Here is a 25,222-nt window from a genome sequence, read left to right as displayed (position 1 = left end):
TTTTGACAAAAATGAGTATATTAAATAGTGTAAATTTATTTTGGTTTATTTATAATGATTAAATTATTAAAGTGTTTAGGAGATCTATTTTGGTATTAAATAAAAGCCCATAAAATAGTCTATCCATTGAGTATTGGAATAAGTGACCATTCACTCATTTATATTGTTCGGAAAAACCAAAAAATGAAATCTGAACCAAAAACTATAAATATTAGATCTTTTAGGAAATTCAATGAACATAAATTTACTGAAACAATAAGAAATTTAAATTGGAACTTAGTGTTTCAATCAACTAATACAGATGAAGCTTTAAAAATTTGGACAAACCTCTTTAAAGAAGCGTGTGATATCCATGCTCCATTCAAAATTAAGCGTATTAAGAACTCTATGCCTGAATGGATCACTCCAGAATATCTTAGATTAAGTAAAGACCGAGACTACTTCTTTTCTAAAGCTCATAAAACAAATGACCCTGCTGATTGGGCAAAAGCTAAACAATTCAGAAATAAAGCTAACAACATGAATCGTCACCTTAAAAAGAAATGTTGTTCTACTGCAATTAATGAAAATGTTAAAAACCCCAAAATGATTTGGAAAACTATTAAAAGTATTATACATGATGATAAAAAACAATCAATTAACTCTCTTATAACTGAGAATGAAGTTGTCTCTGATGACATTAAAATAGCTAACAAATTTAACTGTTATTTTTCTTCTATTGGAGAGTCTTTAGCATGTAAAATTGTCAGTGATTCTAACAATACTAATGACACTTCTTTTAACAGTAAATTTTCTTTTGATTTGATTGCACCAGAAGTAGTTTTTGATCATATAAACGCTTTTCAAAACAACAAAGCTTCTGGTATTGATAATCTTGATTTAAAGTTACTTAAACTTGCCTCTCCTATTATCTGCCACTCACTTACTCACATTATAAATTTATCATTAACCACAGCGACATTTCCATCAGCCTGGAAAGTTGCTAAAGTTACCCCAATTTTTAAAGATGGGGACAGATCTAATACAGAAAACTATAGACCAATTTCTGTCCTACCTATTTTATCAAAAATCATTGAACGATTTGTTTACGATCAACTTTATGAATATCTAACATATAACAATATTATAACTCAATGCCAATCAGGATTTAGAAATTTTCACTCTACTAATACTGCACTTATTGATGTTTCTGAATACGTGCTTAATAATCTTAACAATGGCAAAGTCACTGCTGCCATTTTTCTTGATTTAAAAAAGGCTTTCGACACAGTTGACCATAAACTTCTATTAATTAAACTTGAACAATATGGAATCAGAGGTACTACACTGAACTGGTTCTCAACATACCTTTCTGGAAGGTCACAGATTGTTAAAATTAACTCAAAATTATCTGAACCTAAAGATGTTACTATTGGTGTGCCTCAAGGATCCATCCTTGGGCCACTTCTATTTATTATTTATGTAAATTCCTTACCAGAAATTATAACTACTAATTCAAAATGTGCAATGTTTGCTGATGACACTAATGTCCTTTGTTCTGCCTCTGATCCTATCGAATTACAATCTATTATTGATAAAAATGTTGCTAATATATCAAAATGGTTTAAAACAAACAAACTAACAATTAACGTTAAGAAAACCAAATTCATGCTATTTAGTTCCAAACATAATTTTCCAAACTTTTGTAATATTTCTTGTTTAATTAATGATAACATTGTAGATAGGGTCGATAGTTTTAAGTATTTAGGAATCACGTTTGATACATTTTTTACGTGGGGAAAACATATTGAGAATTTTTGCTCAAAGATTTCCCAACGTATTGGTGTTATACGTAGATTAAGAAGTTTCATTCCAAATTTTTCTCTTAAGCTCTTAGCAAATGCCTTAGTTTTACCATTTTTTGATTATTGTAGTCCCGTTTGGTCCAACTGTTCATCAGCGCACCTTAACTCACTCCAAATATTGTTAAATAGACTTGCCAGAATTATCCTATATGCTGATATTAGAACACCTGTTGATGATCTCATGACATCACTCAATTGGAAACATATAAATCAACGATGGGACCATAATATTCTTATAATGACCTTTAAATGTTTAACAGGTACTGTTCCCGATTACCTAATTGATTTTTATGATTTTATTGATAATTATCACAATTTAAATACAAGAAGCAAATCGAAAAACACTTTAGTCTTACCAAAATGGCATAATGATTCTGGTAAAAGAACATTTCAATACCGCTCAGTCAAACTCTGGAATAATCTTTCACCAGATATATTCGCAGCTCTATAAATTCATTAACTTTGCAATCGTTTAAAAATTTGATCTAACTGTATTTTTCTCTTGCTTCTTGTGATATTGTAGTCTTTAAAAACGTTTTCATAATTTTCCATTTTTATTGTTTATATTTGTAATTTGTAAGTGTTAACTGGACTTCAAGGAAGAACAATGTACAAATATTGAATGAATATCCAGAATAAAGAAAGATTTCTATCTATCTATCTATCTACCCAACTTGTATTGAAAATCTAATTATGATAGTTTTAAAAAAAAATGTGCATATTTTATTAATTTTTGACAAAAACAAAAATGAGTACTGTATAAGTTAAAATTATAAAGGTTTTTTAGAAAATGTGTTATACAGTTTGAGGGGAAAAGGTCATAGGTCAAGGTCACAACTAACAAAAAACTATTTTACTGCCTAGAGACCACAGTTTTTATCTGATTCTCACCCAACTTAGCCACAATGATCAATGACTCATCATATAATTGTGGTTAAATTTTGAAGGGTCAGGGTCAAAGATCAAGGTCCACAAAAAAAAAGAAATAAAAAAATAATAAAAAAAAAAACCTCAGCGGGACTTGAACCAGCGATCTCATCCACAACTTTGTAGTGTGCAGTTAGCCTATTTACATTTTAAACTAATACAAAAAAATATTTAAAAAATATATATATATTTTCCGGGGACATTTTATGTAGGGGAATTTTATAGTAGGCGGAGGTTTGTACTCTCGGAGTACCCTCTAGTTATACATATAATTCTAGTGTTTTAAATAAATATTTGGTATACATGCTACCTAGTACATACAGATTATCCAATATGTATTGAAAATGAATCATTTTTTTTGGAAAATATAGAGTTATATAATATTATAAATAAACCAAAATAAATTTACACTACTTATTACTGTATACTCATTTTTAGAATATTTTCAAAAAAGTCGTAATTAAAGATTTTCAATACAAGTTGTGTACCAATGGATAGTATATTGTATAGGGTTTTATTTTTTATACCAAATATAACGCTAGAATTATTTAAACCAAAATAAATTTACACTAATTTATACTCATTTTTGTCTAAAGTTATTAAAATATGCACATTTTCCAAAAATAGCATCACATAATTAAAGATTTTCAATACAAGTTGGGTAGCTATGGATAGCATATTTTATGTGCTTTCCTTTGATACCAAATATGTCTTCCAAACATTTGAATTATTTAATATCATAAATAAACCAAAATAAATTTACACTATCTAGTATTCTCATTTTTTTTAAAAAATAATAAAATATGTACATTTTTAACAAAATTAGCATCATAATTAAGGATTTTTAATACAAGTTGGATAGCAATGGATAGAATATTTTATGGACTTTCATTTGATACCAAATAGTTTTTCCAAACACTTAAATTATTTAATATAATATAAATAAACATAACAATTACGCTACCAAATATTCATTTTTTGTATAAAAATAATCAAAATATGCACATTTTCCATAAAATTAGCTTCATAATTAAACATTTTCAATACAAGTTGGGTAGCAATGGGTAGCATATTGTGTATGCTTTCATTTGATACCATACAGTTTGTCCATTGGCATTTTAAAGAATAATTTAACCCGAAAATGTGTTTTTTGGTCATTTTTGGGTCAAAGGTCAGTAAAAGCATTTTCGGTCATTTTTTCGCTTAAAGTTGTGTTAGATCGAATATAAATATGTATATTCTGAACAATTTGACACCAAAAGTTAATCTGTATGACAAGTGGTTGTCAAGATATAATAACCACACATTTTTAACCTTTGACCCCGATTTTGGGCATGTTCGCCCCGGATAGCGAATTTGGCACACATTCCATGTTGTTCGTGGGGGTCAAATTATCCTATAACAGTTGAGATATTCTCTCCTAAATTAAATGCATACAAATCTGACCCAGGTCCTAGACTACAACCAACAACAACGATCCTGTAGAGTTCAGAAAGTCTGTATGTTTACCATATTTGGGACAGCTTTCTCATCGTATCCAGCGAGTACTACAAAACGCCGACATAAAAGTATTTCATAGTGCAGTCAACAAGTTGTCACAGTGTCTTCAAACACACAAGGACAAACCAGCTAAACACAATCAACCTGGTGTATACTGCATCCCATGTGAATGTGGAAAGGTATACATTGGGGAAACTGGACGCGACCTTCAAACCAGGCTTAAAGAACATCAAGGCCATGCCAGAAGAGGAGAGCAAGACAAATCATCAATAGTTATGCATTCTCACAAACAACAACACCGAGTTAATTGGAAAGATGCTGAACTAATTGCTACCGTTCCTTCTTGGCATTCCAGACGAACCAGGGAAGCTATTGAAATCTACAAACACAACACTGTTCATCAAGATATTGGATTTGTTATTAGTGACATTTGGCTATCTTTATTCAACAAGAATCTTCATCGACAGTAAACAATGCCATAGTTTCTGGCCAGTTTACATTTCACAACCCAGTCTGGACACATGGTCTTGTTTGGCCAGTCCACACCCAACTTTGAGACAATGCTATTGTTTTTAGCTTGCCTCACCCTGCTTTTCACACCTATCAGAAACAATGCTCTTCTATAGCAAGTTTCCATTCACTATTGTTCTTGAGAAACAATGCTCTGCTATAGCTAGTTTCAATCCCTCCCACTGTGTGAACTTGCCATTGTTTCTGGCTTTCACACCAGTCCCACCCTTCCCACTTATATTCCAAGTTTCCTGGACTTTCTGCATTCTCACTCCTGAGGACGATCAAAGTATATTGATCGAAACGTCGAGAAACTCAACAGTTCTTTTCAGAACTAATACACGTGGTGTGTTTTTATGGTTAAATCTGTTGGTTATTTGGGACACCTGATCGACAAAGAGGGATTGCATCCCACAAACGCCAAAGTGAGAGCAATTAAAGATGCTCCAGCGTCTCAAAACTTGACAGAACTGAGAGCTTATTTGGGATTATTATCTTATTATGAAGTTTTCACCAAACTTATCCAACACACACTTAATTGCTCTGTTATATGCCTTACTTCGTAAGGATAAAGCTTTGAACTGGACAAATTTAGAACAATCTACTTTTGATAAATCAAAGGAATTGCTACTTTCCTGCAGAGTACTTGCACATTATGATCCAAAAAAGGAAATAATATTATCGTGTGATGCATCTCAATATGGAATTGGGGCTGTGTTAGCACATCGACAAAGTGACGGTACAGAAAGACCAATCGCATTTGCATCTAGAACACTTGCAGAAGCGGAAAAAAAGTATTCGCAAACTGAGAAAGAAGGTTTGGCATGCGTTTTCGGAGTAACGCGATTTCAGTCTTACATTTATGGTAGACATTTCACATTGGTAACAGACCATAAGCCATTGCTGGGTCTTATTAATGAGGACAGACTTGTGCCCAGCCAAGCATCAGCTAGAATCCAACGTTGGGCACTGAAATTAGGTACATACAAATATACATTAAGATTCAAACTGACAAAGTCCCATGCCAATGCGGATGCCTTAAGCAGATTACCATTGCCAGGAAAACCAGAATCAATTCCACAACCTGCCGAAACTGTTCTATTGATGGAGCCAATGAACCAATCTCCAGTTTCCACAGCAGATATTAAAGGTTGGACGGTTAAAGATCCAACACTTTCTCGAGTTCTTTACTACATTGAAAAGGGTTGGCCCAATACTAATCCAAAAATTGAAAACTTGCAACCATATTGGATGGATCTGACAAAGAGAACTCTCTACACAAGATGGATGTATTTTGTGGGAAAATAGAATTGTTGTTCCACAGCCTGGTAGAAAACAGTTGCTACAAGCACTACATGACGGTCATACTGGAATTGTCAGAATGAAAAGTTTTGCTCGGGATTCGTTATGGTGGCCTAATATGGACAAAGACATATCAAAGCAGTGCGATACATGCCAATCCAATCAAACTTTACCACCTAAAGCACCATTGCACCCATGGAATTGGCCAAATAGACCATGGTCACGATTAAATATCGACTGTGCTGGACCATTTATTGGAAAAATGTTTTTAATACGATGCATACTCAAAATGGCTTGAGGTAATTCCGGTAAATTCCTCAACGACAAATACCACAGTGGATAAGCTCAGGCTTATATTTGCATCGCATGGATTGCCAGATAAAATAGTATCCGACAATGGAACATGTTTCACCAGTGATGAATTTCATACATTCGTAAAGCGAAATGGAATAAGACATTCTTTAACAGCCCCATATCACCCATCATCGAATGGTCTTGCGGAACGTGCTGTACGCACATTTAAAGAAACAATGAAACGTACGAAAGATGGATATATCGAAACAAAAGTCGCAAGATTCTTATGTTGTAATTTGTATGTTCTTGTTATCAGTTTCTTGTTTTTAGGACCCAAGTGGAAATAAGTTTTTAACTTTTCTTGGCATTCCTTGTAATCAAGGCCTGTTTTTTCCGTGCAATTGTTTTTCTATTTTCTATGTATTATATTTTATTGTTTTTTAACCTTGATTACCAAATAAAGTTAAAAAAAAAAACAATTCAAGATTCCTATTTAAATATAGAAATACACCTCATAGCACAACTGGCAAAACACCAGCAGAATTACTGAATGGCCGAAAATTGAAAACGCATTTTGATCTTTTACACCCTTATCAAGCAGATCGTGTTATCACTCAACTTGAAAAACAGAAATTAGCCCATGATCGTCATGCAAAGAACGCACTTTTGCAGAAGGAGAGTAGGTGTATATAAAGAACTTTAGAGGACAAAATCTGAAATGGTTACCCGGAACAATAATATTAAAATCCGGTCGCATCTCATTCAAGACAAAACTAGAAGATGGACGAGTTTGTCGTCGTCATGCCGACCATATCAGGAAGCGTTATAGGCCTGTTCAAACTCAGGATAAACAGCTTACAAACAAAGATGATCCTCCACAATTACCTCCAATGCTCATTAATCCAAATCTGAACAGTGGAAACATCACAATCGACTGTCGAAGCACAGTCTATTACTGCTCAGCGAAGAGTATACCTTACTCGCGATAGAAAACCGCCGGAAAGATATGGACATTTTTAATAACTGAAATATAGAAACTCTTATGGACATTATTACTGGACAATTTAAAATGTTGATCTTATGTTTTACTTTATACAGTGCATTATACCATATACATTTAAAGTGTTATTAAACCATAACTTAGTACAGTGCTGCTTTGATTCAATTATAAATAAATAGCTTAGAATTGTTTATAATAGAAGGGAGGGAATGTAATGTATTGAACTTGATTAATATTACTTGCTACCAATTATTTATACTTCCTTCACCTGTTACCATATATATTATGTTAACCCACTTCTATATAACCCTGGCTACTTAATGGTCACTAATGGCTAAAGTAGACCCCTCTGCTGAGACCACTAAACATTCCACCTTGACAGATTAATTACCCATTACCGATATTGTTATTATATATAGTAGATGTAGAATAAAGAATAAACACTTCAGTGCTAGCTTTCAACTATAACAGAACTTGTCTCTCTCTCACTTCTTTGTATTGTAAATCGGTACATTACAAAAAGTATTGTAGGTAAGTGTACTAGGTTGATGAAAATAATGCAACTAGCAAGTAAGGATACACAATGATTTACATTTACGTAACTTGGATAAATGCAAGTGGTCCGTAGATATATAGGATAAATACTATTAGTACTTACCCTAAATTAGGTATATGTATGTAAACCCTGTTCTTGTCTCTGACTGTTACCTTCTTTGTACAGTACCTACAGCGGACATTGGGTGGATACCATCATCATTTGATGGATTGGTCATAGTAGCGTAATGATCTTTCTTACACGCAGTATCAAAATGAGCGAATGTGACATCTATTGATAAGAAAGAGCAAAATACCTTTATTTGTAAATAAATAAGTATGTTGAAATATATTCATTTGGTAAGTTTCACCAAAAATGTATTCCGATATTAAAGACATATTTTATGATAAAACAGTACTAAGGGACAACCTCAACATTACAGTGGTGATAACTTGGATACAATGGCAATTTTATGTTATCCAAATAAGCATTCAGCTTCATGTGTAAACAGTATGAGTATGCGTTTCCTGCAATAGAACTCAACTGGTTTGTCCAAGTAAGGACTAGGTTTGTCCAAGTAAGGACCAGATTATGTCATGCTTTTACATACCTTGCAATCTTGTGTTTCCAGCAATAGCTGGGTAATTATGTATACCATGAAATGGAAAAAATGGAGCAAAATTATCACCAGACATGAAATTTGCCCTCACGTATCCAGCATTTCCATTGTCTGGACCACAAGGTGCACACTGTTTTGCACTTTGACCTGCATTCTCCGGTTGATTCTGAAATATTTACATGAAAATGTTAATGGGAAAATGTAATATTTTAATCAGAATTTATAAATTACGTGACTGATTACACAATGGAATGGTATTATCAGTACACGTTAAGAAAAAGAAGGTAGAAGAGTAAGAAAGTCCTTTGACAAATTTCCTTATGAAAGTCAAGTATGCATATATAATATCTATACATTGATTTTATTTGACAGAATGCAAAATATAGTTCCCCAAACTGACAAAATAATAACATTTGAAAAACAGAAATAAAATCTTTTAAAATGAATAATAAAAATGTTCATATTTATTGAAAATGTTTATATCTTTTTTTTGTGTCTTTTTTGGGTTTCCCACTTTTATTTCATCGTCATTAACATTGTTCCATTCATTATGATTTTTACATTTATACATTATCTAATCTAATTCATCATAATTGCTTAATTACAGTATTCAGTTTGTAACATGCTACAAATGTTTATATTCTTACTGAACCTACCTGTAACTCATCGCAATCAAAGAACAGGCTTGTACCAATTATAAACGATGACTACATTCTCACACATACTTATCAACAGCTTCATGACTAAGAGAAGATGGCCCAATGACAAATGGCATCACCCCGATGTTGTTGTCTAAAATCTAAGTTACTAGATAAGGAAAAGAGAAGTATTTTGGTATTGCTTACCTGCTCCAACTGTGTGGTGAATTACATTATCCTGAATTGCATCCAGATAGCAGGACTGAAGCCATTATGAAATGTATATTCACGTACAAACGATGGACTTTCTACAGTAACTTCTCCAATATCCAAGAAAGCAACTGAATAATGTGGCTCATAAAAATCTGAAACAAATAAATAAGTGTCACTATCGAATGAATAAGTGCCAGACAAAAACCTCAGGGAAAAAAAAGTTACAATTACAGAACTAACACTTTCCAATGTAAGAATGTTCCCTTATAGAAGTATTTTAACACAACCTGTGTTATTATAATGTATTATTCTGGTCCTCAAGCTTTACTGGAAACTGAGGAAATTCGGATTAGGCCCTCCACGGTGTATACTGCATCCCATGTGAATGTGGAAAGGTATACATTGGGGAAACTGGACGCGACCTTCAAACCAGGCTTAAAGAACATCAAGGCCATGCCAGAAGAGGAGAGCAAGACAAATCATCAATAGTTATGCATTCTCACAAACAACAACACCGAGTTAATTGGAAAGATGCTGAACTAATTGCTACCGTTCCTTCTTGGCATTCCAGACGAACCAGGGAAGCTATTGAAATCTACAAACACAACACTGTTCATCAAGATATTGGATTTGTTATTAGTGACATTTGGCTATCTTTATTCAACAAGAATCTTCATCGACAGTAAACAATGCCATAGTTTCTGGCCAGTTTACATTTCACAACCCAGTCTGGACACATGGTCTTGTTTGGCCAGTCCACACCCAACTTTGAGACAATGCTATTGTTTTTAGCTTGCCTCACCCTGCTTTTCACACCTATCAGAAACAATGCTCTTCTATAGCAAGTTTCCATTCACTATTGTTCTTGAGAAACAATGCTCTGCTATAGCTAGTTTCAATCCCTCCCACTGTGTGAACTTGCCATTGTTTCTGGCTTTCACACCAGTCCCACCCTTCCCACTTATATTCCAAGTTTCCTGGACTTTCTGCATTCTCACTCCTGAGGACGATCAAAGTATATTGATCGAAACGTCGAGAAACTCAACAGTTCTTTTCAGAACTAATACACGTGGTGTGTTTTTATGGTTAAATCTGTTGGTTATTTGGGACACCTGATCGACAAAGAGGGATTGCATCCCACAAACGCCAAAGTGAGAGCAATTAAAGATGCTCCAGCGTCTCAAAACTTGACAGAACTGAGAGCTTATTTGGGATTATTATCTTATTATGAAGTTTTCACCAAACTTATCCAACACACTTAATTGCTCTGTTATATGCCTTACTTCGTAAGGATAAAGCTTTGAACTGGACAAATTTAGAACAATCTACTTTTGATAAATCAAAGGAATTGCTACTTTCCTGCAGAGTACTTGCACATTATGATCCAAAAAAGGAAATAATATTATCGTGTGATGCATCTCAATATGGAATTGGGGCTGTGTTAGCACATCGACAAAGTGACGGTACAGAAAGACCAATCGCATTTGCATCTAGAACACTTGCAGAAGCGGAAAAAAAGTATTCGCAAATTGAGAAAGAAGGTTTGGCATGCGTTTTCGGAGTAACGCGATTTCAGTCTTACATTTATGGTAGACATTTCACATTGGTAACAGACCATAAGCCATTGCTGGGTCTTATTAATGAGGACAGACTTGTGCCCAGCCAAGCATCAGCTAGAATCCAACGTTGGGCACTGAAATTAGGTACATACAAATATACATTAAGATTCAAACTGACAAAGTCCCATGCCAATGCGGATGCCTTAAGCAGATTACCATTGCCAGGAAAACCAGAATCAATTCCACAACCTGCCGAAACTGTTCTATTGATGGAGCCAATGAACCAATCTCCAGTTTCCACAGCAGATATTAAAGGTTGGACGGTTAAAGATCCAACACTTTCTCGAGTTCTTTACTACATTGAAAAGGGTTGGCCCAATACTAATCCAAAAATTGAAAACTTGCAACCATATTGGATGGATCTGACAAAGAGAACTCTCTACACAAGATGGATGTATTTTGTGGGAAAATAGAATTGTTGTTCCACAGCCTGGTAGAAAACAGTTGCTACAAGCACTACATGACGGTCATACTGGAATTGTCAGAATGAAAAGTTTTGCTCGGGATTCGTTATGGTGGCCTAATATGGACAAAGACATATCAAAGCAGTGCGATACATGCCAATCCAATCAAACTTTACCACCTAAAGCACCATTGCACCCATGGAATTGGCCAAATAGACCATGGTCACGATTAAATATCGACTGTGCTGGACCATTTATTGGAAAAATGTTTTTAATACGATGCATACTCAAAATGGCTTGAGGTAATTCCGGTAAATTCCTCAACGACAAATACCACAGTGGATAAGCTCAGGCTTATATTTGCATCGCATGGATTGCCAGATAAAATAGTATCCGACAATGGAACATGTTTCACCAGTGATGAATTTCATACATTCGTAAAGCGAAATGGAATAAGACATTCTTTAACAGCCCCATATCACCCATCATCGAATGGTCTTGCGGAACGTGCTGTACGCACATTTAAAGAAACAATGAAACGTACGAAAGATGGATATATCGAAACAAAAGTCGCAAGATTCTTATGTTGTAATTTGTATGTTCTTGTTATCAGTTTCTTGTTTTTAGGACCCAAGTGGAAATAAGTTTTTAACTTTTCTTGGCATTCCTTGTAATCAAGGCCTGTTTTTTCCGTGCAATTGTTTTTCTATTTTCTATGTATTATATTTTATTGTTTTTTAACCTTGATTACCAAATAAAGTTAAAAAAAAAAACAATTCAAGATTCCTATTTAAATATAGAAATACACCTCATAGCACAACTGGCAAAACACCAGCAGAATTACTGAATGGCCGAAAATTGAAAACGCATTTTGATCTTTGACACCCTTATCAAGCAGATCGTGTTATCACTCAACTTGAAAAACAGAAATTAGCCCATGATCGTCATGCAAAGAACGCACTTTTGCAGAAGGAGAGTAGGTGTATATAAAGAACTTTAGAGGACAAAATCTGAAATGGTTACCCGGAACAATAATATTAAAATCCGGTCGCATCTCATTCAAGACAAAACTAGAAGATGGACGAGTTTGTCGTCGTCATGCCGACCATATCAGGAAGCGTTATAGGCCTGTTCAAACTCAGGATAAACAGCTTACAAACAAAGATGATCCTCCACAATTACCTCCAATGCTCATTAATCCAAATCTGAACAGTGGAAACATCACAATCGACTGTCGAAGCACAGTCTATTACTGCTCAGCGAAGAGTATACCTTACTCGCGATAGAAAACCGCCGGAAAGATATGGACATTTTTAATAACTGAAATATAGAAACTTTTATGGACATTATTACTGGACAATTTAAAATGTTGATCTTATGTTTTACTTTATACAGTGCATTATACCATATACATTTAAAGTGTTATTAAACCATAACTTAGTACAGTGCTGCTTTGATTCAATTATAAATAAATAGCTTAGAATTGTTTATAATAGAAGGGAGGGAATGTAATGTATTGAACTTGATTAATATTACTTGCTACCAATTATTTATACTTCCTTCACCTGTTACCATATATATTATGTTAACCCACTTCTATATAACCCTGGCTACTTAATGGTCACTAATGGCTAAAGTAGACCCCTCTGCTGAGACCACTAAACATTCCACCTTGACAGATTAATTACCCATTACCGATATTGTTATTATATATAGTAGATGTAGAATAAAGAATAAACACTTCAGTGCTAGCTTTCAACTATAACAGAACTTGTCTCTCTCTCACTTCTTTGTATTGTAAATCGGTACATTACAAAAAGTATTGTAGGTAAGTGTACTAGGTTGATGAAAATAATGCAACTAGCAAGTAAGGATACACAATGATTTACATTTACGTAACTTGGATAAATGCAAGTGGTCCGTAGATATATAGGATAAATACTATTAGTACTTACCCTAAATTAGGTATATGTATGTAAACCCTGTTCTTGTCTCTGACTGTTACCTTCTTTGTACAGTACCTACAGCGGACATTGGGTGGATACCATCATCATTTGATGGATTGGTCATAGTAGCGTAATGATCTTTCTTACACGCAGTATCAAAATGAGCGAATGTGACATCTATTGATAAGAAAGAGCAAAATACCTTTATTTGTAAATAAATAAGTATGTTGAAATATATTCATTTGGTAAGTTTCACCAAAAATGTATTCCGATATTAAAGACATATTTTATGATAAAACAGTACTAAGGGACAACCTCAACATTACAGTGGTGATAACTTGGATACAATGGCAATTTTATGTTATCCAAATAAGCATTCAGCTTCATGTGTAAACAGTATGAGTATGCGTTTCCTGCAATAGAACTCAACTGGTTTGTCCAAGTAAGGACTAGGTTTGTCCAAGTAAGGACCAGATTATGTCATGCTTTTACATACCTTGCAATCTTGTGTTTCCAGCAATAGCTGGGTAATTATGTATACCATGAAATGGAAAAAATGGAGCAAAATTATCACCAGACATGAAATTTGCCCTCACGTATCCAGCATTTCCATTGTCTGGACCACAAGGTGCACACTGTTTTGCACTTTGACCTGCATTCTCCGGTTGATTCTGAAATATTTACATGAAAATGTTAATGGGAAAATGTAATATTTTAATCAGAATTTATAAATTACGTGACTGATTACACAATGGAATGGCATTATCAGTACACGTTAAGAAAAAGAAGGTAGAAGAGTAAGAAAGTCCTTTGACAAATTTCCTTATGAAAGTCAAGTATGCATATATAATATCTATACATTGATTTTATTTGACAGAATGCAAAATATAGTTCCCCAAACTGACAAAATAATAACATTTGAAAAACAGAAATAAAATCTTTTAAAATGAATAATAAAAATGTTCATATTTATTGAAAATGTTTATATCTTTTTTTTGTGTCTTTTTTGGGTTTCCCACTTTTATTTCATCGTCATTAACATTGTTCCATTCATTATGATTTTTACATTTATACATTATCTAATCTAATTCATCATAATTGCTTAATTACAGTATTCAGTTTGTAACATGCTACAAATGTTTATATTCTTACTGAACCTACCTGTAACTCATCGCAATCAAAGAACAGGCTTGTACCAATTATAAACGATGACTACATTCTCACACATACTTATCAACAGCTTCATGACTAAGAGAAGATGGCCCAATGACAAATGGCATCACCCCGATGTTGTTGTCTAAAATCTAAGTTACTATATAAGGAAAAGAGAAGTATTTTGGTATTGCTTACCTGCTCCAACTGTGTGGTGAATTACATTATCCTGAATTGCATCCAGATAGCAGGACTGAAGCCATTATGAAATGTATATTCACGTACAAACGATGGACTTTCTACAGTAACTTCTCCATTATCCAAGAAAGCAACTGAATAATGTGGCTCATAAAAATCTGAAACAAATAAATAAGTGTCACTATCGAATGAATAAGTGCCAGACAAAAACCTCAGGGAAAAAAAAGTTACAATTACAGAACTAACACTTTCCAATGTAAGAATGTTCCCTTATAGAAGTATTTTAACACAACCTGTGTTATTATAATGTATTATTCTGGTCCTCAAGCTTTACTGGAAACTGAGGAAATTCGGATTAGGCCCTCCACGGTGTATACTGCATCCCATGTGAATGTGGAAAGGTATACATTGGGGAAACTGGACGCGACCTTCAAACCAGGCTTAAAGAACATCAAGGCCATGCCAGAAGAGGAGAGCAAGACAAATCATCAATAGTTATGCATTCTCACAAACAACAACACCGAGTTAATTGGAAAGATGCTGAACTAATTGCTACCGTTCCTTCTTGGCATTCCAGACGAACCAGGGAAGCTATTGAAATCTACAAACACAACACTGTTCATCAAGATATTGGATTTGTTATTAGTGACATTTGGCTATCTTTATTCAACAAGAATCTTCATCGACAGTAAACAATGCCATAGTTTCTGGCCAGTTTACATTTCACAACCCAGTCTGGACACATGGTCTTGTTTGGCCAGTCCACACCCAACTTTGAGACAATGCTATTGTTTTTAGCTTGCCTCACCCTGCTTTTCACACCTATCAGAAACAATGCTCTTCTATAGCAAGTTTCCATTCACTATTGTTCTTGAGAAACAAAATTTGTTTCTCAAGAACGCTCCAGCTCAAAAGCGGCGCTGTGTCGCAATAGACCAACCTATGTAATAACTATCACAAAGTTCAATTTCAGCGAATTTGAAAAAATGTTCAATTTTATTTTTTTTACATAATATGAATGGTTGATATGTGTTTTACCTACCCACGAAGTCTTATTATGAACCAATAAATATAAATGAGTTAAATTCCGTAATCTTTGATGTGTGTTTCTTTTAAAATATCTGAAAACAAAAATGTACAGTGCCCGAACGACAATAAAATACTCCATTTTTCGCTAGAAGTATCATCGGCTTTCTCCTTCGCAAACTCCGCCATGTTTGGTATCGGCAGAAAGCTTAGATTTTATTCTATCTAACCCTGCTCTTGATTCGTTGGATAAATATTATTCTAACCAATTAAACATCGTCTTATTGCCGTCTTGTTGTTGCTACCCTGCCCAAACAAATCTGTAAAAACTACGTTGCTGATTGGTCAATTTTCATTACATCATTACTGAGCATGCGCATTTGCTATGTTTACGCTTCGATCTGGCTACCGCGCCTGCGCGAAGTAGATCGAACAACACATGTTCCAGGGAAATTCTTACGAAAACATACTTTACTATTATTATATACTGTATTACTGATTTTTCGCAATACGTTCGTAATGTCTCGGAAGGACCCGCCTAAGGAAATTCTAGATGCGTTAAATGGTGCCAATGATTTTGGTTTTAATAATGAGGATGCTGAAGTAATTCAGCAATACTTTGAAGATTACTTCGGAGACAACGTCAACGTCAATAAAGATGAAGATGACAGCAGTGACACTGATGATGATGATGAAGATGATAACGTTTTCGAATACCATAGTGACGGTGATTCCTCATCTCAACCACCAATTCATGATGACCAACTAGGCCTAGGCCTTTTTGCTGACGATGACGAAGTGGAGAATGGCCATCCTAGGCCGGTTATCCAGAGGGTAGACGTCCTTAGATGTAATGAAATGCCTCTGTAAGTACATTTTATTTTTTCTTGTATGTAAACTAAAATCCGTCTTGTCACATTCAATGTTAATTATCACTATGAAGAAATGATATAACTTTAACTTTATATTATTAATATTACTAGGCCTAGGCTAGGCCTATGGTCTACTAATTCAATAAATTAGTTGAGGTAAAATAAAGTCAACTTAGGCCTAGGCTAATTAAAAAATGTCAATAAGCAAATTTGATTTTTACAAATACATTCATGCTTGTTTGTTAAATTAAACTGTCTGTATTTGTTTTTCTTTAGTTGTGACAAAACTGCAGATTGGTGTAACATTCAAAATGATGAAGAACTACAGAAAATCCGATCATTCAAACGCTGCAGATGTGGTAATGGACCCGACAAAAACGTTTGCCTAAAACAATTTGAGGAAGAATTTATTTTACAGAGGCGTGCTGAAATGTGTGAGCTCAGTAATGTAGAACGAAAAATGTTCATCATGGGGCACATAAGTAGAAGCATTAACAGAGGACAAACCACGAACTGTACCAAGCGAAAGGCCCAAAAACAAAGAACAAGAACAAGTTGTACATACAAAGTTGATGGTTTTAGAGTTTGTCGACAAACCTTTGAGTTTTTGCATTGGTAAGTGTTGTTAAAAAACAATAAACTGTTTAAAATTGTTTTGCATTGCATACAATTGTGAATAATAATAATATCGTGAAAAATTAAATTAGACCATCTTAAAAAATAATTTCAATGTACGGTACTAAACAATAAATTTAACTTGTGCTAGTGTATGTTTTATGGACAATTATAATCCAAAAACGGGAGGTACTGTATTACTATTAGCTTGTTTATACGAGTCACAAGACCAGATGAATGGCTTTGTTATATTAGAATCTGTGTTCTTTATTTTTTCTGACCAGCATACAATGGACTTTGTTGTTGCTCTGAATACGCCCGGTCTAAAACAATAGTCCTGGCCTTCCTTTATGTTCCCGGCTAAGAAATGTATATTTTCTTTTGTATTATTATGTTTGTATTTTCTTGTAGCATCTCTAATTGTCAGTTGACTGCAATATGCAAGCATTTTAAGGAAAATGGAGCAACACCACCACGAAAAAACTCTGGTGGTCGGAACAAAACAGCCTTATCGCACAGTGATGTCAAGCATGTAGTGACGTTTCTAGAAACATATGCAGAGAGAAATGGTTATGCCTTGCCGGGTAAAACTATGGGAGTGCGTTGCGATGACTCCAGGATGAGACTGTTACCAACTTGTAAGACAAAGAAAGCAATATTCAAAGTGTATGAGCAGCAAATGATTGAAGTTAACAGACGTAGGACAATGGCAGGTAATAAATATTCTAATAATAAAAACGAATTTACTATCAATTCTAGCAGTTCTTAGCTTAAAATTAATCAGATTTTTATAATTATAATGAATCATGAATCATAATCTGCTGCACTTGAAACAGATGTATAAACGCTGTACCACCTAGTTATTATAATTTTCACTTAAAAATCGCTGTGCATAAACTTATTTAAAAAAAGAGATACATCCACTACAGTATTTGAAAGTCCCTCCATATGAAATTTTCTTTTACTATAAATACCCTTAACCTGCTTCTTTCTTATTCATAGATCATATTCCTCTGCGGTTTGCAAGAAAAAGTTCATTTTATAAGATGTGGAAGGAGTACTGTCCGTACATCAAAATTACAAAACCGAAAAGTGACCTATGTTGGGTATGCCAGAAAAACAATTCAGCTGTTTTCCACAGTGCAAATAGCAGTGATCAATCTAAACGTGAACGGTAAGTTTTTGATTAACACAAACTATTATGTTTTGGTTTGTTATACAAGAACAAAACATTATGCATCTAAGGAAGAAAATGTAGTGCTGTGCTGGTATCCTCCACCCATGGCATGCTTACTTTTTTTTCTTCACTTCAGAAACACTTAGTGTGAACCTACCCTAAAAAAAAAATTTGTTGTATACCCCTATAACTTTGTTTTCATTTTCTATAGACTGGCCAATCAACTTGATCATTTGGACAAAGTCAGTAAAGAAAGAGAATTCTATAGAAGTAATGTTTTGGATGCAAAAGCAAATTTGAAAGGTGAAAGTTTAGGTATTCATGCTCCATCTTCAAGGAAAATGAAAAGTCATTACAGCTTTGACTTTGCGCAGCAGGTTCTGTATCCATCTGATCCAGATCAACCTGGCCCAATTTACTTCATTACCCAGCGCAAATGTGGCATTTTTGGTGTTGCTGCAGAAGGCCTAGGAAAACAAGTGAACTATTTAATTGACGAAGGAAGTCAAGCATCTAAAGGCGCAAACAGCGTCATAAGTTATGTACATCATTTTTTTGCTACTTATGGCCTTGGAGAAACTGAATGTCAACTGAACTGTGACAATTGTAGTGGCCAGAACAAGAATAACTACCTTTTGTGGTACCTAAGCTGGCGCTGTATGCACAACCTACATGCATCATTGGCATTGCATTTCATGATAGCCGGCCACACAAAGTTTTCACCGGATTGGGCATTCGGACTTCTGAAGCAGCGTTACTTTCGATGTTTCGTTAGTTCGCTTGCAGACATGGAAGATGTTGTGCATACAAGTTCTACGACGGGTGTGAACATTCCACAACTTGTTGCAAATGAAGGAGGGAAGGTATTTGTTAAAGCATATGACTGGAATTCTTTCCTATCACCCTATTTTAGGAAATTGCCTAATATCCTAAAGATGCACCACATCCGATTCTCGTCAGAAAATCCTGGAATGGTGTATTACAAGGAGTATATTGATACGCCAGAACAAAGCCTACAGTTGCTCAAGGATGTAAACAACATACCTCCACTTATTTTACCAGAACCCATTCCATACCCTGGTTTATCATTTAAAAGGCAATCATACCTCTATGACTCAGTACGAGAGTTTTGTAAATTTGAGGCAAGGGATATTGTGTGTCCCGCTCCAAGCGAGTAGAGGTCCTGTCGCAATATTGTTGTAGAGTTAAAAATCTTGTTTAGCAATTTATTTATTTGCAATAAAATTAATATAGATTTTAAGTGACAGTTGCGGCAATTTTAACTGGTCAAATATTTTAATTTTTATTTGTTTTATATTTATATTTTAATGTGCAATCTATTCACTTTTCTATTAAATAAAATTTGTTGACGATCATACTGGTTTAACTTTTTTAACAGGGCAATAACTTTAATGGCAATTTATTAATATACTTTCATTTTATACTTTCATTTTATACTTTCATTTTATACAGTAATTAAAAAATGTGTATATAAATTTTCTCAGTGTCATGCTTTGTCGACTTTCATTTTGTTGGCATTCAGTTGAGAAAATACTGTTTTTGAAAATGATAATGTTGAAATAAATTAATGATTTTAACAACTAATGTTCTTTATTGTATTGTTATTGTGTGTGCAAAATTTCTTTACAATCAGACAATGGGAACTTTACTGTTGCTATGTTGTTTTGACTGTCCTTTTCCAAAACCAGCACAGTTTACGCTCTGTTGATTTCAAATTCATTTTCCTCTAAAACCTGGATTTCCTTTTAGTGAAAGTGCTGTTTAGTTTTTGACTTATAACTTTGGATAGGTTCAACTAAATTTAATGTATGATATATCATTGTAAAGCTTAATATGTAAAGAATATGAATTTATAAAAAGATAGGAATTAAAAAAATTGATCTGGATGCTGATTTTGAGCTGGAGCGCCTCCAATGCTCTGCTATAGCTAGTTTCAATCCCTCCCACTGTGTGAACTTGCCATTGTTTCTGGCTTTCACACCAGTCCCACCCTTCCCACTTATATTCCAAGTTTCCTGGACTTTCTGCATTCTCACTCCTGAGGACGATCAAAGTATATTGATCGAAACGTCGAGAAACTCAACAGTTCTTTTCAGAACTAATACACGTGGTGTGTTTTTATGGTTAAATCTGTTGGTTATTTGGGACACCTGATCGACAAAGAGGGATTGCATCCCACAAACGCCAAAGTGAGAGCAATTAAAGATGCTCCAGCGTCTCAAAACTTGACAGAACTGAGAGCTTATTTGGGATTATTATCTTATTATGAAGTTTTCACCAAACTTATCCAACACACTTAATTGCTCTGTTATATGCCTTACTTCGTAAGGATAAAGCTTTGAACTGGACAAATTTAGAACAATCTACTTTTGATAAATCAAAGGAATTGCTACTTTCCTGCAGAGTACTTGCACATTATGATCCAAAAAAGGAAATAATATTATCGTGTGATGCATCTCAATATGGAATTGGGGCTGTGTTAGCACATCGACAAAGTGACGGTACAGAAAGACCAATCGCATTTGCATCTAGAACACTTGCAGAAGCGGAAAAAAAGTATTCGCAAATTGAGAAAGAAGGTTTGGCATGCGTTTTCGGAGTAACGCGATTTCAGTCTTACATTTATGGTAGACATTTCACATTGGTAACAGACCATAAGCCATTGCTGGGTCTTATTAATGAGGACAGACTTGTGCCCAGCCAAGCATCAGCTAGAATCCAACGTTGGGCACTGAAATTAGGTACATACAAATATACATTAAGATTCAAACTGACAAAGTCCCATGCCAATGCGGATGCCTTAAGCAGATTACCATTGCCAGGAAAACCAGAATCAATTCCACAACCTGCCGAAACTGTTCTATTGATGGAGCCAATGAACCAATCTCCAGTTTCCACAGCAGATATTAAAGGTTGGACGGTTAAAGATCCAACACTTTCTCGAGTTCTTTACTACATTGAAAAGGGTTGGCCCAATACTAATCCAAAAATTGAAAACTTGCAACCATATTGGATGGATCTGACAAAGAGAACTCTCTACACAAGATGGATGTATTTTGTGGGAAAATAGAATTGTTGTTCCACAGCCTGGTAGAAAACAGTTGCTACAAGCACTACATGACGGTCATACTGGAATTGTCAGAATGAAAAGTTTTGCTCGGGATTCGTTATGGTGGCCTAATATGGACAAAGACATATCAAAGCAGTGCGATACATGCCAATCCAATCAAACTTTACCACCTAAAGCACCATTGCACCCATGGAATTGGCCAAATAGACCATGGTCACGATTAAATATCGACTGTGCTGGACCATTTATTGGAAAAATGTTTTTAATACGATGCATACTCAAAATGGCTTGAGGTAATTCCGGTAAATTCCTCAACGACAAATACCACAGTGGATAAGCTCAGGCTTATATTTGCATCGCATGGATTGCCAGATAAAATAGTATCCGACAATGGAACATGTTTCACCAGTGATGAATTTCATACATTCGTAAAGCGAAATGGAATAAGACATTCTTTAACAGCCCCATATCACCCATCATCGAATGGTCTTGCGGAACGTGCTGTACGCACATTTAAAGAAACAATGAAACGTACGAAAGATGGATATATCGAAACAAAAGTCGCAAGATTCTTATGTTGTAATTTGTATGTTCTTGTTATCAGTTTCTTGTTTTTAGGACCCAAGTGGAAATAAGTTTTTAACTTTTCTTGGCATTCCTTGTAATCAAGGCCTGTTTTTTCCGTGCAATTGTTTTTCTATTTTCTATGTATTATATTTTATTGTTTTTTAACCTTGATTACCAAATAAAGTTAAAAAAAAAAACAATTCAAGATTCCTATTTAAATATAGAAATACACCTCATAGCACAACTGGCAAAACACCAGCAGAATTACTGAATGGCCGAAAATTGAAAACGCATTTTGATCTTTGACACCCTTATCAAGCAGATCGTGTTATCACTCAACTTGAAAAACAGAAATTAGCCCATGATCGTCATGCAAAGAACGCACTTTTGCAGAAGGAGAGTAGGTGTATATAAAGAACTTTAGAGGACAAAATCTGAAATGGTTACCCGGAACAATAATATTAAAATCCGGTCGCATCTCATTCAAGACAAAACTAGAAGATGGACGAGTTTGTCGTCGTCATGCCGACCATATCAGGAAGCGTTATAGGCCTGTTCAAACTCAGGATAAACAGCTTACAAACAAAGATGATCCTCCACAATTACCTCCAATGCTCATTAATCCAAATCTGAACAGTGGAAACATCACAATCGACTGTCGAAGCACAGTCTATTACTGCTCAGCGAAGAGTATACCTTACTCGCGATAGAAAACCGCCGGAAAGATATGGACATTTTTAATAACTGAAATATAGAAACTTTTATGGACATTATTACTGGACAATTTAAAATGTTGATCTTATGTTTTACTTTATACAGTGCATTATACCATATACATTTAAAGTGTTATTAAACCATAACTTAGTACAGTGCTGCTTTGATTCAATTATAAATAAATAGCTTAGAATTGTTTATAATAGAAGGGAGGGAATGTAATGTATTGAACTTGATTAATATTACTTGCTACCAATTATTTATACTTCCTTCACCTGTTACCATATATATTATGTTAACCCACTTCTATATAACCCTGGCTACTTAATGGTCACTAATGGCTAAAGTAGACCCCTCTGCTGAGACCACTAAACATTCCACCTTGACAGATTAATTACCCATTACCGATATTGTTATTATATATAGTAGATGTAGAATAAAGAATAAACACTTCAGTGCTAGCTTTCAACTATAACAGAACTTGTCTCTCTCTCACTTCTTTGTATTGTAAATCGGTACATTACAAAAAGTATTGTAGGTAAGTGTACTAGGTTGATGAAAATAATGCAACTAGCAAGTAAGGATACACAATGATTTACATTTACGTAACTTGGATAAATGCAAGTGGTCCGTAGATATATAGGATAAATACTATTAGTACTTACCCTAAATTAGGTATATGTATGTAAACCCTGTTCTTGTCTCTGACTGTTACCTTCTTTGTACAGTACCTACAGCGGACATTGGGTGGATACCATCTTCATTTGATGGATTGGTCATAGTAGCGTAATGATCTTTCTTACACGCAGTATCAAAATGAGCGAATGTGACATCTATTGATAAGAAAGAGCAAAATACCTTTATTTGTAAATAAATAAGTATGTTGAAATATATTCATTTGGTAAGTTTCACCAAAAATGTATTCCGATATTAAAGACATATTTTATGATAAAACAGTACTAAGGGACAACCTCAACATTACAGTGGTGATAACTTGGATACAATGGCAATTTTATGTTATCCAAATAAGCATTCAGCTTCATGTGTAAACAGTATGAGTATGCGTTTCCTGCAATAGAACTCAACTGGTTTGTCCAAGTAAGGACTAGGTTTGTCCAAGTAAGGACCAGATTATGTCATGCTTTTACATACCTTGCAATCTTGTCTTTCCAGCAATAGCTGGGTAATTATGTATACCATGAAATGGAAAAAATGGAGCAAAATTATCACCAGACATGAAATTTGCCCTCACGTATCCAGCATTTCTATTGTCTGGACCACAAGGTGCACACTGTTTTGCACTTTGACCTGCATTCTCCGGTTGATTCTGAAATATTTACATGAAAATGTTAATGGGAAAATGTAATATTTTAATCAGAATTTATAAATTACGTGACTGATTACACAATGGAATGGCATTATCAGTACACGTTAAGAAAAAGAAGGTAGAAGAGTAAGAAAGTCCTTTGACAAATTTCCTTATGAAAGTCAAGTATGCATATATAATATCTATACATTGATTTTATTTGACAGAATGCAAAATATAGTTCCCCAAACTGACAAAATAATAACATTTGAAAAACAGAAATAAAATCTTTTAAAATGAATAATAAAAATGTTCATATTTATTGAAAATGTTTATATCTTTTTTTTGTGTCTTTTTTGGGTTTCCCACTTTTATTTCATCGTCATTAACATTGTTCCATTCATTATGATTTTTACATTTATACATTATCTAATCTAATTCATCATAATTGCTTAATTACAGTATTCAGTTTGTAACATGCTACAAATGTTTATATTCTTACTGAACCTACCTGTAACTCATCGCAATCAAAGAACAGGCTTGTACCAATTATAAACGATGACTACATTCTCACACATACTTATCAACAGCTTCATGACTAAGAGAAGATGGCCCAATGACAAATGGCATCACCCCGATGTTGTTGTCTAAAATCTAAGTTACTATATAAGGAAAAGAGAAGTATTTTGGTATTGCTTACCTGCTCCAACTGTGTGGTGAATTACATTATCCTGAATTGCATCCAGATAGCAGGACTGAAGCCATTATGAAATGTATATTCACGTACAAACGATGGAATTTCTACAGTAACTTCTCCAATATCCAAGAAAGCAACTGAATAATGTGGCTCATAAAAATCTGAAACAAATAAATAAGTGTCACTATCGAATGAATAAGTGCCAGACAAAAACCTCAGGGAAAAAAAAGTTACAATTACAGAACTAACACTTTCCAATGTAAGAATGTTCCCTTATAGAAGTATTTTAACACAACCTGTGTTATTATAATGTATTATTCTGGTTCTCAAGCTTTACTGGAAACTGAGGAAATTCGGATTAGGCCCTCCACGGACCCTCGACAGCCAGCAGTGCAGCGCCTACCAGATCAGCACACCGGGAGACAATCCCCTACTTTTTTCAAACAGTGTACCACG

At 34.4% G+C, this 25,222-nt stretch overlaps 5 protein-coding genes across 5 annotated transcripts; 2 read left to right on the top strand and 3 right to left on the bottom strand.

Moving 5' to 3' along the window:
• Positions 1-387: 387 nt before the first annotated feature.
• Positions 388-4,741, top strand: LOC144852904 (uncharacterized). The gene is made up of 2 exons (XM_078710963.1): positions 388-1,461; positions 4,229-4,741. The coding sequence occupies exons 1-2, from the start codon at positions 388-390 to the stop codon at positions 4,739-4,741; spliced, it is 1,587 nt and encodes a 528-aa protein (XP_078567089.1).
• A 3,340-nt stretch (positions 4,742-8,081) lies between these two features.
• Positions 8,082-9,487, bottom strand: LOC144852414 (fibrocystin-like). Its single transcript, XM_078710200.1, has 3 exons — positions 9,377-9,487; positions 8,523-8,697; positions 8,082-8,203 (listed from the first exon to the last, which is right to left on the bottom strand). Exons 2-3 carry the CDS (start codon positions 8,605-8,607, stop codon positions 8,082-8,084), a joined length of 207 nt encoding a protein of 68 aa, XP_078566326.1. The 5' UTR covers positions 8,608-8,697; positions 9,377-9,487.
• A 3,919-nt stretch (positions 9,488-13,406) lies between these two features.
• Positions 13,407-14,835, bottom strand: LOC144852413 (fibrocystin-like). Its single transcript, XM_078710199.1, has 3 exons — positions 14,702-14,835; positions 13,848-14,022; positions 13,407-13,528 (listed from the first exon to the last, which is right to left on the bottom strand). The coding sequence occupies exons 2-3, from the start codon at positions 13,930-13,932 to the stop codon at positions 13,407-13,409; spliced, it is 207 nt and encodes a 68-aa protein (XP_078566325.1). The 5' UTR covers positions 13,933-14,022; positions 14,702-14,835.
• Positions 14,836-17,557: 2,722 nt separating this feature from the next.
• Positions 17,558-19,806, top strand: LOC144852015 (uncharacterized). The gene is made up of 3 exons (XM_078709691.1): positions 17,558-17,927; positions 18,217-18,388; positions 18,603-19,806. Exons 1-3 carry the CDS (start codon positions 17,582-17,584, stop codon positions 19,567-19,569), a joined length of 1,485 nt encoding a protein of 494 aa, XP_078565817.1. The 5' UTR covers positions 17,558-17,581; the 3' UTR covers positions 19,570-19,806.
• A 3,668-nt stretch (positions 19,807-23,474) lies between these two features.
• On the bottom strand, positions 23,475-24,865 carry LOC144852412 (fibrocystin-like). Its single transcript, XM_078710198.1, has 3 exons — positions 24,770-24,865; positions 23,916-24,090; positions 23,475-23,596 (listed from the first exon to the last, which is right to left on the bottom strand). The coding sequence occupies exons 2-3, from the start codon at positions 23,998-24,000 to the stop codon at positions 23,475-23,477; spliced, it is 207 nt and encodes a 68-aa protein (XP_078566324.1). The 5' UTR covers positions 24,001-24,090; positions 24,770-24,865.
• Positions 24,866-25,222: the final 357 nt, after the last annotated feature.

The sequence above is a fragment of the Antedon bifida genome, chromosome 9 (assembly GCF_963402885.1).
Source record: "Antedon bifida chromosome 9, ecAntBifi1.1, whole genome shotgun sequence".
Lineage (NCBI taxonomy): Eukaryota > Metazoa > Echinodermata > Crinoidea > Comatulida > Antedonidae > Antedon > Antedon bifida.
This window is presented reverse-complemented; position numbering and strand designations above follow the sequence as displayed.

Excerpts from the sequence above, each read along its gene's own strand:
- LOC144852904 (XM_078710963.1), top strand. The coding sequence starts at position 388 with ATGCCTGAATGGATCACTCCAGAATATCTTAGATTAAGTAAAGACCGA. Across the intron at positions 1,462-4,228 it reads CACTTCTATTTATTATTTAT|ACTACAACCAACAACAACGA; the intron begins GTAAATTCCTTA and ends CCCAGGTCCTAG.
- LOC144852414 (XM_078710200.1), bottom strand. The coding sequence starts at position 8,607 with ATGTCTGGTGATAATTTTGCTCCATTTTTTCCATTTCATGGTATACAT. Across the intron at positions 8,204-8,522 it reads TGGAAACACAAGATTGCAAG|ATGTCACATTCGCTCATTTT; the intron begins GTATGTAAAAGC and ends TCTTATCAATAG.
- LOC144852413 (XM_078710199.1), bottom strand. The coding sequence starts at position 13,932 with ATGTCTGGTGATAATTTTGCTCCATTTTTTCCATTTCATGGTATACAT. Across the intron at positions 13,529-13,847 it reads TGGAAACACAAGATTGCAAG|ATGTCACATTCGCTCATTTT; the intron begins GTATGTAAAAGC and ends TCTTATCAATAG.
- LOC144852015 (XM_078709691.1), top strand. The coding sequence starts at position 17,582 with ATGTATATTTTCTTTTGTATTATTATGTTTGTATTTTCTTGTAGCATC. Across the intron at positions 17,928-18,216 it reads CAGACGTAGGACAATGGCAG|ATCATATTCCTCTGCGGTTT; the intron begins GTAATAAATATT and ends TCTTATTCATAG. Across the intron at positions 18,389-18,602 it reads GATCAATCTAAACGTGAACG|ACTGGCCAATCAACTTGATC; the intron begins GTAAGTTTTTGA and ends CATTTTCTATAG.
- LOC144852412 (XM_078710198.1), bottom strand. The coding sequence starts at position 24,000 with ATGTCTGGTGATAATTTTGCTCCATTTTTTCCATTTCATGGTATACAT. Across the intron at positions 23,597-23,915 it reads TGGAAAGACAAGATTGCAAG|ATGTCACATTCGCTCATTTT; the intron begins GTATGTAAAAGC and ends TCTTATCAATAG.